The 14,073-nt window shown below is 36.3% G+C and overlaps 2 protein-coding genes across 2 annotated transcripts; both read left to right on the plus strand.

The window, feature by feature from the left end:
- Window positions 1-324: 324 nt before the first annotated feature.
- On the plus strand, window positions 325-7,788 carry abcb10 (ATP-binding cassette, sub-family B (MDR/TAP), member 10). Its single transcript, XM_082154036.1, has 13 exons — window positions 325-1,209; window positions 1,679-1,879; window positions 2,612-2,814; window positions 3,061-3,195; window positions 3,334-3,480; window positions 3,634-3,769; window positions 4,603-4,698; window positions 4,812-5,021; window positions 5,128-5,207; window positions 5,292-5,472; window positions 5,570-5,613; window positions 5,699-5,733; window positions 6,452-7,788. Exons 1-13 carry the CDS (start codon window positions 789-791, stop codon window positions 6,705-6,707), a joined length of 2,145 nt encoding a protein of 714 aa, XP_082010162.1. The 5' UTR covers window positions 325-788; the 3' UTR covers window positions 6,708-7,788.
- Window positions 7,789-10,052: 2,264 nt separating this feature from the next.
- acta1b (actin alpha 1, skeletal muscle b) lies at window positions 10,053-13,955 on the plus strand. Its single transcript, XM_082154170.1, has 7 exons — window positions 10,053-10,286; window positions 11,342-11,481; window positions 11,573-11,897; window positions 12,055-12,216; window positions 12,977-13,168; window positions 13,251-13,432; window positions 13,535-13,955. Exons 2-7 carry the CDS (start codon window positions 11,353-11,355, stop codon window positions 13,676-13,678), a joined length of 1,134 nt encoding a protein of 377 aa, XP_082010296.1. The 5' UTR covers window positions 10,053-10,286; window positions 11,342-11,352; the 3' UTR covers window positions 13,679-13,955.
- The last annotated feature ends 118 nt before the right edge of the window (window positions 13,956-14,073 follow it).

Raw genomic sequence — 14,073 nt, forward strand, 5'->3', positions numbered from 1 at the left:
ACAAGATTGGGGTTATCATAAACGTCGACCAATTGTGCATGTATGTAGAAGATATAAACTGAGTTTTAGGAAATAATAATAATAATAATAATAATACAGCTGATCAAGGAGTGAGATGGTCATTAATGAATCTAGCTATCCAAAAACACTCATAATATATTTATTCATCACTCATTCATTACTAAATCATAGTAAATAGCAGCATACATTAACATAGTAATCTCTCTCTCTCTGTATAATATAGTTCTCCTTGTTGACCGTTCCAAGATGGCGGCGCAAATGATTAGACCAACGCGAAATCTCCGTGTTAAAATCTATGACGAAGATCCTTTTAATGACGTAATAGCTCCTCGCTTCCTCGAAAGTCAAGGAAATCACCGGGGTCACCTTTTTATTCTTATTTAATTTTAAAACACTCCAAATGGCACTTTTCTGTAACTGGAACAGTCATTGGCGTTGTGTTGAGTAAAGACCGACAGATGTCGTGAAGCAGGTTTTTGTGACAGGGCGCTTCCAGTGAATGCGCTGGGCGTGTGTGAAGATAACGCAAACGAGTGCTGGATGTGAAAACTGTCAGGAACAGATAAACCTCAGTAACCGTCGACCCCCGGCCTACACTAAGTCAGTCTTTCTACTGACAAAAGTGTCATGCAGTCAAAAGTGAGTCCAGACAATCCACATTTACAGCACTGCTCGATGATTTGCCCGCCTGACTTTATACAGTAAGTTTCGATAGATAATGCTTAGTTAAGACTCGTAAACTTCGTTTTGCTCGTCTTTTTCTCCAAATGAATGGGACAATGTTGCGAATGACAAGATTTACAATCGGGAAACTGCAACAGTGTAACATTACCTGCTCTCGGTCAGATACAGTGTATCATTTGGCTAATCGGACATCAAGAACACCGCGGAGAAGTCAATTGTGCAAAAATGGATCATTTGATGTCCTTGTGTTGCCTGTGTATAAGGGAAAAAACATGTCCAGGCTCTCATGTCTCAAAACTGGAGGGTTATTTTTACCCAAGAGTATGTGGACACACTCCAGACACACGGTTGCTCTCTATAGCACATCTACAGACTCCAAACAAACCTCAAAGACTGTGGTAAATCAGGAGAGTAAGGTTAAAACCTCAAACACGTTGCCTGTGCCCTCAGAAGATGTCAATAAGTTGCTACAGCTGGCGTATCCTCAGCGATGGAGACTGACAGGCAAGTCAAATGCTTATGTTCTGTGTTTAGTTACATCCTTAGGCTCTTGATTGGTTTTGACAGTTTTCTGAGATTAATCCATATGTAGAGTTTTACATCCTTTACAAAAATTGACCATGATAAATATATCAGATTGTGGCACTTTTCATTTAATGAGAGATACATAAATGTTTGAAGAACATACATTACTTCTCAACGAATTTGCTAGATATAAATTTTGTGAAATAAAATAGACCAATAATCAATTTGTAAACTGTGTAAATTTTGTAAATATCTAAATTTTTTATATCGAAAATATAAAAAGAAAAGATTGTAAATGACTGTCAAAACAAAGGAAATCATCAACAACAACAAAATCCACTTGTGCAAATATAACTTCTTCTAAATGTACCTGATTAATGAATGGATAGTTTGTTTGTCACTTATTTTTTACTTTGTGAATGACTTTCTGACTCTCCTCATATCATAGCTGCCGTGGGCTTTCTGGTGATCGCCAGCTCTGTCACCATGTCTGCGCCATTCTTTCTGGGAAAAGTGATTGACACCATCTACTCTAGCTCCACAGAGGACTTCACCGCCTCCCTTACCTCCCTGTGCTTCATGCTAACAGGTGTCTTCCTCTGTGGAGGCGCTGCAAATGCTGCTCGTGTCTACCTGATGCAAATCTCAGGTGAAGTCTCCACGCGCATCCACGTGAAATTACAAAGATGCTTTATTGAGAATTCTGTGGCTTACGCGCTACCGTTCAAAATTTTAGGGTCAATAAGATTTATTTTGAAAGAAATTTAAACTCTTAATCAGCAAAGATGCATTAAAGACATTTAGAATGTTTAAAGAAAAATCAATTAAAATTTTTGAACTTTCTATTCATCAAAGACTACTGAAAGTACGGTTGTACAACGGTTTCTACAAAAAATATTAAGCATCAGAACTGTTTTCAACATTGATGATAATAAGAAATGTTTCTTGAGCAGCAAATCAGCATTTTATAATGATTTCTGAAGGATTGTGACGCTGAAGACTGGAGAAATGATGCTGAAAATTCAGCTTTGCTGTCACAGGAATCAATTACATTTTAAAATATATTTAAAAAGAAAATAGTTATTTTAATTTGTAATAATACTTCACAATATTAATTTACTGTATTTTTGATCAAATAAATATAGCCTTGGTGAGCATAAGACACTTCTTTAAAAAAAACACAAAAAACCCCATCTCATCGACCCCAAACTTTTAAAAGGTAGTCTACGACTTTATTGATTGAATGTATTTGTTCTGTAATGCTTTCGTCTATTTTTTTATTCTTTACTACATTAATTAGAATCATCCCATGAGATTCATTGAGTTGACGAGCATGCATTACTGTGCTCGCGTTTTAACAAGTCTTTCTCTGCTTTCACAGGGCAACAGATTGTGCGAAACTTGCGCGAAACCCTTTTCTCCTCGATTTTGAAGCAGGAGGTGGGATTCTTTGATAAGACCCGAACGGGTGAGCTCATTAACCGGCTTTCGGCAGACACGGCCATCGTTGGACGCTGCCTCACTGACAACCTGTCTGATGGGCTGCGATCCCTCGCCCAGGCGGGGGCTGGGGTTGGCATGATGGTGAGACGCTTGTGATAGTTTGACATTTTCGCAGCTAATTCTCTTTACGAATATCACATTTCAACTGCACTCATGTGAAACTAGCCGCCATGATTCTGCTTTATATAAAAACATTTAATTCCCATTACTTCCTCATCTGTTTCTAAAACAAAGACAGAGAAATGCAGTGAATCTGGTGTCATACTGTTTGTACTCATGCATCTATTTTTATCATCACTGACTAATTCAACTCTTTCTCTTTCTCAGTTATATGTGTCACCTAGTCTGGCAGCCTTTGTGCTGATGGTTGTTCCTCCTATTGCCTGCCTGGCTGTAATTTTCGGTAGATTCCTACGATCCATATCAAGACGCACACAGGATGCATTGGCAGAGGCCACACAGGTAAGAGGTCATGTTTCCTTTTAATGGGGCTTTATTGCATGTTTTATTGCAGATATGACTTAAGCCTTTTGACAGTAATAATTTGATCGCTGAATTCATTGCTCTATTATTGTAAGTGTAATGTAATACATATCCTAGTTGGCAGAAGAGAGGATCAGCAACATCCGGACAGTCCGGGCTTTTGGAAAAGAGCTGACAGAGGTGCAGAAGTACTCAGAAAAGGTTGACCATATTTTTGAACTAGCTAAGAAAGAGGCTGTGCTCTCCGCTGGATTCTATGGAGTGGTGAGATTCATCTTACTTGTTGTGTAGATGTTTAAGTTGTATTGCATGATTATCAGAACTGACTGTTTAAAAGTAGTATTTAATCAGTAAGGCAGTTTAAGATCATTTGTCCAGTCCTGTTCTTCTGCTCTGATGTTTTCATTTCTGTTGCAGACGGGACTGAGTGGAAATATCATCATCCTGAGTGTGTTGTATAAGGGAGGTCTGCTGATGGCCAATGAAGCCATGACCGTTGGGCAGCTCTCTTCTTTCCTAATGTATGCCTTCTGGGTGGGCATCAGCATCGCAGGTGAGGAAGTTAGCTCAGAGCAACACTATATGAATATACACTACTGTTCAAAAGTTTGGAGTCAGTAAGGTTTTTTTAATAGAAACCAAAATTTTTATTCATCAAGGATGCATTAATCAAAAGTGACAGTAAAGACATTTATAATTTTAAACAATATTAAAATTTTGTTTTAAAAATGCTGTTCTTTTGACCTTACTGTTTGTCAAAGAAACTTATTTGTCAAAGTATCACGTTTTCCACAAAAAACTTCAGCAATGATAATAATAATAAATGTTTCTTGAGCACCAGAATGATTTTTGAAGGATCATGTGACACCGACAATTCAGCTTTGCCATCACAGGAATAAATGTAGTTTTAAAATATATGAAACAATTATTAAAAGTTATTTTAAATTTCACAATATTACTGTTTTTACTGTATTTTTGATAAAAATTAATGCATTGTTTTTTAGCATAAGAAACGTCTTTCAATAATGTTAATAAATCATTTCGACCGTTTATGTCCCTCAACATATATACATTTTCTGATAAACTTTTCAGTTCATATCCTGGACTTCATTTTCAAATTCCTCATGGGCTGGTTTACATAAAATTCACTTCATTTATGTAATTGGGTCCCAAGGCAAGCGTTATAACTTTTGTAGCCAGTGTGCAACATGTAGAAAAGAATAGGTTTCTTTCAACACAGTTCTGTTGGGATTTCCCAACAAAACCGCTCTTGTGGCGGTGGAACACTGGGCCTTATTCATAGGTAGAAACCTGTTTAGCTGTAATTTTTTTTTTCTGTGTAGAAGTTTTTAAAGTACTCTACATCTTTCTGTGGATTAATTTAAGGTTTCAGCTCATTCTATTCTGAGTTGATGAAGGGACTTGGTGCTGGGACTCGTCTATGGGAACTCATGGACCGAAAGCCAGAATTTCCCCTCAATGGTAAATAGAATTTCCTTTCTAAATAATGCCTAAAATGCCCAATACTTTTATCTTTTCATATGTGAATGGAAGTAACGTAATTATCTTTTTGTTGATTTTTTTTTCTTCTTTAGAGGGGCTTGTGTTAAAACCAGAGCAGTTTAAAGGAGAACTGGAGTTTCGTAATGTGTGTTTTGCTTACCCAACGAGAAAGGATTCGCCCATCTTCCAGGATCTAAGTTTGTCTGTGCCGGCGGGGTCAGTAATGGCAGTAGTGGGATCCAGTGGCTCTGGCAAATCCACACTGGTGTCTTTGTTACTCCGACTGTATGATCCTGATTCAGGTGAGAACTGAAAGAAAGAACATAGTGGAATAACAAGGTAATAATAACTAAGATATGACAGCAGTAAAAATGCAGAGATACATGTGTAGTTTTTATTTAAATGCAGGTGTGGTCACTGTTGATGGACGTGATGTACGAGACTTGAATCCTTACTGGCTGAGGAGTCACGTAGGTACTGTAAGCCAGGTAAGAAAAGCCACCAGAAGAAAGAATTAGACCATATCCTACCTCCAATCAACTAATTTCTACGTGTGAATATGTTTTTTGTAGGAGCCGGTTCTTTTTTCCTGTTCCATTGCTGAAAACATCGCTTATGGGGCGAAAGACCCAAGTCAGGTCACAGTAGAGGACATCTACAGGGCAGCACAAATAGCCAATGCTCATGACTTCATCCAGGAATTCCCTAAGGGCTATGATACACTGGTAGGAGAGAAGGGGGTACTGCTGTCAGGTAGGAAAAAACCTCCAGTGAAACTCAACAAATCTGTCTGTTTGTAATTCACTTGACAATTAATGCATTACTACACTGATTTGTTGACACTGAACAGGAGGACAAAAGCAGAGAGTTGCCATAGCACGAGCCCTGCTGAAGGTAATCTGTCCTCTTTAGGATTAGACTGAATTCTAAATGTTTTTTTGTTTACCTTGATCTCATGCTTATTTGATGCTTTTCACAGAATCCCAAAATACTTTTATTGGATGAAGCCACCAGGTGAGATGCTGTTTGATTACTTCAACTTATAATGAACATGTACAGTACTTAAAAATAAATTGATGGATAAATGAGAAGTTTAATAACAATTGAAAATGAAAAAAAAAAAATATATATTTTTAACATGTGGAGATTTTTTTAATGATTTTCTAATGTTCCTAAATGAGTCATACTACAATATATACAATATATTGATATATATCAATATATATAATAATATATTTTTATTCTATATATATATATATATGTCCCCGCCACCATTTTTTCCAACTTTTATAACTTTAAAAGCTAGTTAGCTCTTGCTTTTTAGATATGTCTTTATTCTTTGTCTATATATAATATATATTTTAGTTCATATTTTAGTTAACAATGTATTATTTTAAAAGATGTGTCCTCAGGTTATGTGTCAATCCTTTTACAATCATATCTTTCCATTTTTTAAATAATAGTGAACTACTCCAAAAAAAAAAAAAAAAAAAAAAAAAACATCATAATGACATCATCCTTTCAGGGTCATTGAAGGACAAATCTAAGTCTTGACTTTATCATCACTTTAACTTGTTTCATTATGTTTGTCAGTACTGTAATGTACAATCTTTAAATATCGATCTTGTTGCCATGATTTTGTACAGAACCTTAATGTGCGATGGCTTGTGTCATGATGATGAGAATATACTGTATCTGCTCTAAATAAGACTTGCCCTGGTCTCTGTTTCAGTGCTCTGGATGCAGAGAATGAGTTTCTGGTACAGGAAGCATTAGAGAGGCTGCTGGACGGTCGCACAGTGTTGATCATCGCTCACCGTCTCTCCACCATCCAGAGCGCAGATGCCGTGGCTGTGCTGGACCAGCACCGCGTGATGGAGATCGGCAGCCATGCCCAACTCCTTGCCAATGACCAGGGGCTCTTCCACAAGCTGATGGAGAAGCAGGCCTTCCTGCAGTCCGAGCATAAAAAGGCTCTCTACAAATAGGAGGAACAGTAATTTAAAGACAACAAAGAGAGTGCACACATTCAAACATCTTTAAATGCTCTTGATATGTTTTATTGTGTTTTTGAGCACTCTGAAATGACTAAGACTGAAATGTAGCTATTTAGCTTTTGCAGTGTCATAAACTGCCAAGTAACTGGAAACCAGTTGTATACTGATCATTGTTAATTACAATGGCAGACAGTCACAGCGTACATGCTGTGGACATGATTTAATACTCGTCAGAGTTGCAAAAAACACTGCTTTTAAAATAGTTTTATGCTTTCATAGCCCAAGAAATCCATTAATACATTTGAATGGAAAAGCTTGAAAGGGATATGAGGTAGATCTGAAATATGAGACCAAGTTACTTGATGCTACTACTTGTAATAAATCATGTTAGTCATTTATTAAGAATCAGGTGATAATCAGTTTATTGAAGTGTACATAGGGCCTTATTCATGATACATGAGCAGAACTCATTTCTGTGTAAAGGATACATAAAACCATAAAAAAGTGAATTCTTGCATTTGATTCAATGGGAAAATTGACACAAGAATGATTTATGAACAATTTACACAATTCTGCTTATGTTTTACAAGGTAATATAGATAATGAAAGGTTTTTTTGCAGGGTAGGGGAATTACAGAAACAATGGTGCTTCTGTCTATTCTTATCGCCTTTGTTAATGACACAGATGTCAACGTATCGTGCCTAAATCATAAACCTCAAAGCTTTTACTGGGATGAAATCCAACTTCAACTTTCTGTCAGTAATGAAGATACTGTTTTAGAAGGAGCACCTGTTAAAACTATTGTAAAAGAAAAAAGGATATATATTATTGTCTCGGTTGTACTTGAAAACAGACACTATAAGAGAGAGATTTTTACTTGCAGACAATATATATTTATATATGTACCATTAGGACAAGATTAAATCTATTCCGAATTTTAGAAGATTTTAATATTTTGTGTGGTAACTTATTAGGTTTCAGTTAGTGAAATGTGTATGTTTGACTGTTGTTTTTTTATTTTCTATTGTTGTATCTGCACTCTTAATAAATTTCATTGAAACACCGAAATTACATTGATTTGATATCTTTTATTTTGAACATGTAAATACAAAAATCAGAGAAATAAAAAACATATAAACAACTAAATAAACTCCATACTTTCCAGTACTTAAAAAGAAACCTCTATTTACATGTACAAAAAGGAGTAGGAAGAAGTAAAACTTATGTGCTCCTACCTTTATACCCCTACTACTATATTTAAGGCAATGGCTACAAAATAATAAATCTACAGAGATAATAAATCTATAATCAATGAAAATATATATTCATAATATATACATATTATGTATATATTGTATATATACAATATATACATTGAAACATTATTTACAACACTGCCATGTCCACATGCCATGTCATTGAGAACATTTAAACAACTTGAGTTGCCAAAAGAGGGTGCTGTTGACCCTTGAAAATAAATTACAAGCTATTCTTGAACCCAAGAGTGTCAGCAAAAGTGGGTTAAAGGGATAGTTCACTCAAAAATGAAAATTGTGTCATCACTTACTCAACCTTGTGTTGTTCTAAACCTGTATGGGTTTCTCTGTTCTGTTGAACACAAAAGAAGATATTTTGAAGAATGTCGGTAACCAAACAGTTGATGGACCCCATTGACTTCCATAGTATTTTTTTCCCCACTATGGAAGTCAATGGGGTCCATCAACTGTTTGGTTACCGACATTCTTCAAAATATCTTCTTTTGTGTTCAACTATCCCTTTAAGTAAAAATGGGGGATCTACTATGGAAAATTATTGATGACGCAAGAGACTGTTCAGTCTCCAAAATGGTTATGGTCACTCCTTTAGTAAGCAACTCTAATACTACACCTCAGCGATAAAGTGGTTTCAGTAATTGCCCTCATTGTGCCCCTCTCTTATCCTCAGAAACTGATCCACAAAGTCTGATTAAGTTCAAGCAGGGAGGTTGTAGCTCAGGCTGTGTCGTAAGCTGCTTACCCTCAGTGACTGTGGCTGTTCCCTTCATCGACTCACTCAATATTAGCTCTAGGCTAACTATGGCAGGGTATCTGCTTGCAGAGACGGGCCTCTTGAGTAAAGCATGCAGAGCAGCCACACACCGGCACTGGAAAAAGAAATCATCACCAGGAATCATAATGATTTTTTTTTTTGTCTTGTTTTTCAGCAAATATATATATATATCTAATAGCAATATATATATATATATATATATATATATATATATATATATATATATATATATATATATCTTATAACAAGATTTACTTAAAAAGTTCCCATAAAATAGTTCCCATAAAAAAAAAAAAATGTATTTGTCATTACTTACCCTCAAGTTGTTCCAAACCTGTATAAGTTTCTTTCTTGTGTTGAACACAAAAGAAGATATTTTGAAGAATGTTGGTAATTAAACAGTTGACAGTTGTCAATGACTTCCAATGAAAAAAAAAATAACATGGAAGTCAACGGCTACTGTCAACTGTTTAGTTGCCAGAATTTCTTATTTTGTGTTCAACGGAAAAAATAAACCCAAACATGTTTAGAACAACATGTGGATAATGATGACGGCATTTTCATTTTTGGGTGAACTATCCCTTTAAGACTTATTTTCAGAACATATAGACTATGGGTTTAGAGAAAAACAACCCCAAAAAAAAAAGATTGAAAAATATATAACCTAAAAATATCCCACAAATACAAACCTATCGGGTTATCAATTAATTGAATTAAACTGAATATTTAGTAAGCTGACATGAACACCATCTAATTCATTTATAAAACTGGCTGTAGTTGAGTTGTGAACAGATGGTCCAAATGTCCTCCAGAGTCTAAAATAGAAAATGCAATTCTATAAAAGATCAGACTACCTACCCACAATTCACTTATGACTATTGTAAATATGCTTGTTAGCGGGGGAGGTGTTTTATAACATCATTTGCAACAATAAATCACTTATTAGACTATATTAACTGCTAAACATACAGTTTAGCTACAAATTACAATCACTTTTTTTTTTTTTTTTACATATTGTTGATATAATAATTATAGCCTGTAATAACATTATTTTACTTAATTTCACACAACATCTATACCTACTTCACCAACACTGCGCAAAGTATATGAGAATAATGAGATAAAATATTGTCTGTGCACAAATCTCTAAACGTATCTTACAATTGACATAGGACGCATGTGGGAAATGGCTAGTAGCAACATCAACACCGCCCACACACCATATACAGCTCATGCTGTGGACTGAGATGATGACTGTCAAACCATAGAAGGACAGTCATGCTCACTACGAACCTAGGGATAGCGGGAGACACGCCGCTTCACTAGGAAGTCACCCCTCGCTTGCCCTGCAAAAGCCTAATATGGTTGAAGGATGGGGAAAACTCCAACTGAACATACACATATCCTCAATAGTGCGCATGGGGACAAACACGAAGAGTATATAAGGTTTACATGGGTCAGTCAGTCCGTGACTGGATCCATCAGCGGTTGTGTTCGGCACTGAGCTTCATCAGAGAAAGGTAAGAGAAAGGGATTAAACAAACCCATGCGCTGCTTACTAGTGCAGTCACGCGGACTAACAAAAAAACTTTTAGTCAATGTAAGGCAACTAACGTCAACGTCTACGAGATATAGCTAATGGGTTTGCAATAAGTTATTAACTGATCGAGCATAAAAAATATTGCATAATTACGTTTTAATAAAATGAATCATTGAATGCATTTATAATGCATGATTTGTATATTTTGATTTGTCATTCATATACATTTGTATACTTGACGTGACAGAATGTAAGAATCATATATTAGAAAATTTATATGTATTTAAAAATATGAATAGCCTATTATAAACATCTCTAAGAGTTATATAGATTTATAATAAAAGGTCATAACTAATAATATTACTTTATTACTACTTGGTTTATTAATTAATGTTTCCATTCCTACAGCACGTGTACACTGTAAAAAATATTTTTACAGTTGAGTTGTTTTTTTAGTTGTAAAATTTTACAAATTTTAATTGTTGCTGTAAATTTTAAGTAAAATCAAAGTTACAACCTACAGTCATCACTGGATCATCACTTTTTAACCACTTGGAATTTCATTACTGATTAATAAAATTAAGTTAAAAACAAAGACTCATAAGATGAGTCTGAGTCATGAAACTGGCTTATAAAATTCAAGTACAAAGGACAGAAAATATTATGACAATTTAAATGGATGGAAACAAAGATGTTGTAATGATAAAAAACATTTTTCTATGTAACTTATGCCTGCATTGCTGTAGAATCACTTAATTAGATTTAACTTTTGCACAAGGCTGAACCCAATCCAATATTTCTCAATGTTCTATCCGAGAACACGCAACTATTTTACAAGGTGGTTTCGTATGAATTCATACAATGTGACATTTTTTAAAAGAGTAAGTATGAAGGTCTACCCCTAAACTTAACCATCAGTGGGGGTTAAGCAAAGCATACAAAAACTTACAAATCTGATCATACGAATTCATATGAATTATTCACCACAACGTATAGTTACAATTTGCCATGAGAGTGTGTTATGTCCCTCATTAGAATCCATCAAGATGTGTGACGACGAAGAGACCACCGCCCTGGTGTGCGACAACGGTTCAGGCCTGGTCAAGGCTGGATTTGCTGGTGATGACGCCCCCAGAGCCGTCTTCCCCTCCATCGTTGGTCGCCCCCGTCACCAGGTATGTTGCATTTCGCCATTTTTTAAATAATTAACAAGCTTTAGCTATTGTAACATTTGCGACATTAAAAATACCCTTTTTCTTCTTCCAGGGTGTCATGGTGGGTATGGGTCAGAAGGACTCATACGTAGGAGATGAAGCTCAGAGCAAGAGGGGTATCCTCACTTTGAAGTACCCCATCGAGCACGGTATCATAACCAACTGGGATGATATGGAGAAGATCTGGCACCATACCTTCTACAACGAGCTCCGCGTGGCCCCTGAGGAGCACCCAACTCTTCTGACCGAAGCTCCTCTTAACCCCAAGGCTAACCGTGAGAAGATGACCCAGATCATGTTCGAGACCTTCAACGTCCCAGCCATGTATGTGGCCATTCAGGCTGTGCTGTCCCTGTACGCTTCTGGACGTACCACTGGTGAGGCAATTATTTAAACATTTAACACTCCCACTAATCATATATTTTGAAGATCTAATTTACAAATAATTTGAAGGGATCTATGCAGTTTTACATATCTGCAAAGAAATGTGCTAATTTATAAAAGTCTTTTCTGACCTGTTTTTCTATATTTAAGGTATTGTGCTGGACTCTGGTGATGGTGTGTCCCACAATGTCCCCATCTATGAGGGTTACGCTCTGCCCCACGCCATCATGCGTCTGGATCTGGCTGGTCGCGATCTGACCGACTACCTCATGAAGATCCTGACCGAGCGTGGATATTCTTTCGTCACAACTGGTAGGAAAATGCAATTTTTCAATTTCACAATAATTTCTGTTGTTTTCTTCTGTTTATATAAGATTTGTCAAAAGAACTCATCAAATTTCTTTTCAAATGTGTCATTCAACTCATATTTGTTGCATTTGATGAGGGATGCACAATATTTTAGTACCATAATGGTTATTGGCCAAAGTTTTGTTTTTAATTTATCATACAAGTCATTGTTGGATATACAATACCGTTTTTACTACCATACAGTTTTTAAAAAAGAAAGTAATACTTTTATTCAGCAAGAACGCATTAAATTAATCAAAAGTGTCAGTAAACACTTAAAAAATATTCAAAAAACATTTCCATTTGAAATAAATGGTTTTCTTTTGGAATTTTAAAGTTTTCAAAGAAAACTGAAAAAAAGTATCAGTTTTCACAAAAATATTAAGCAGCACGACAGTTTTCAACATTGATAATATTATGAAGAAAATTTTCTTGAACACCAAATCAACATATTAAAATGATTTCATGTGACTGAAGACTGGAGTAATGACAATCAGCTGTAGGCTTTTTCAGCTTTAAAAAAAACTAAACTTATTTTAAATTGTAACAATATTTAAAAATGTTACTGTTTGTTTTGTTTTTATTAAATAAATGCAGCCTTGGTGAGCATAAGAGACTTCTTTCAAAAATTCAGACCTACCCCAAACTTTTCCTATACAATTTTTTATTTGTTTTGTTATGTTATGTTGGAAACAACTGACTTACTTATACACTCCGTTTACAGCTGAGCGTGAGATTGTCCGTGACATCAAGGAGAAGCTGTGCTACGTGGCTCTGGACTTTGAGAATGAGATGGCTACTGCCGCCTCTTCCTCTTCCCTGGAGAAAAGCTATGAGTTGCCCGACGGCCAGGTCATCACCATTGGTAATGAGCGTTTCCGTTGCCCAGAGACCCTCTTCCAGCCTTCTTTCATTGGTGCGTAAAAACAAACACTATTAAAAAATGCTGTGTTTTTCCATACAGCTTTTAGTTTGATTAATAAGGTGTTTCTGAACAGGTATGGAGTCTGCTGGAATCCATGAGACCGCCTACAACAGCATCATGAAGTGCGACATTGACATCAGAAAGGACCTGTATGCCAACAATGTCTTGTCAGGTGGTACCACCATGTACCCAGGTATTGCTGACCGTATGCAGAAGGAGATCACCGCACTGGCCCCCAGCACAATGAAGATCAAGGTACTGTAATGCATCTGTGTTTATCTTTTAACATGCTCCTGTTCCCTATTGATAAAGCAATATGCATCACTGATATGCTCATGTGTCTCCTCATCCTGACAGATCATTGCCCCACCTGAGCGTAAGTACTCCGTATGGATCGGTGGCTCCATCCTGGCTTCCCTGTCCACCTTCCAGCAGATGTGGATCACCAAGCAGGAATACGATGAGGCAGGCCCCAGCATTGTCCACCGCAAGTGCTTCTAAATCCATCATCTGCATCCGTTTGCTGTGGATCACGCAATAATAGAGAATACTGGACATTCATCATTATTGGACAGCTTTGGTACAGATTTATTTTGTACCCATGTGTTACATACCCTGGATTACCAAGCAGGAACACGACGAGGCGGGCTCCAGCATTGTCCAAATAGACACAATCAAGATCCAGAAAACCGTTATACCATGTTGTCTATCACAAGACTGTAATCTGTACATAAATAGTCATTAATTTATTAAAGTCCATTATTTGGTTTTTGTGACACTTTGTGTTAATAATTTGTTTGACTTGACACTGGAAATTTAGGCCCGGTTTTACAGACAGGGCTTAGATTAAGCCAGGATTAGGCTTTTGGTAAAATGAGTGCATTTAAGTAGCTTTT

Source organism: Leuciscus leuciscus (genome assembly GCF_965113295.1).
Source record: "Leuciscus leuciscus genome assembly, chromosome: 22".
Classification (NCBI taxonomy): domain Eukaryota; kingdom Metazoa; phylum Chordata; class Actinopteri; order Cypriniformes; family Leuciscidae; genus Leuciscus; species Leuciscus leuciscus.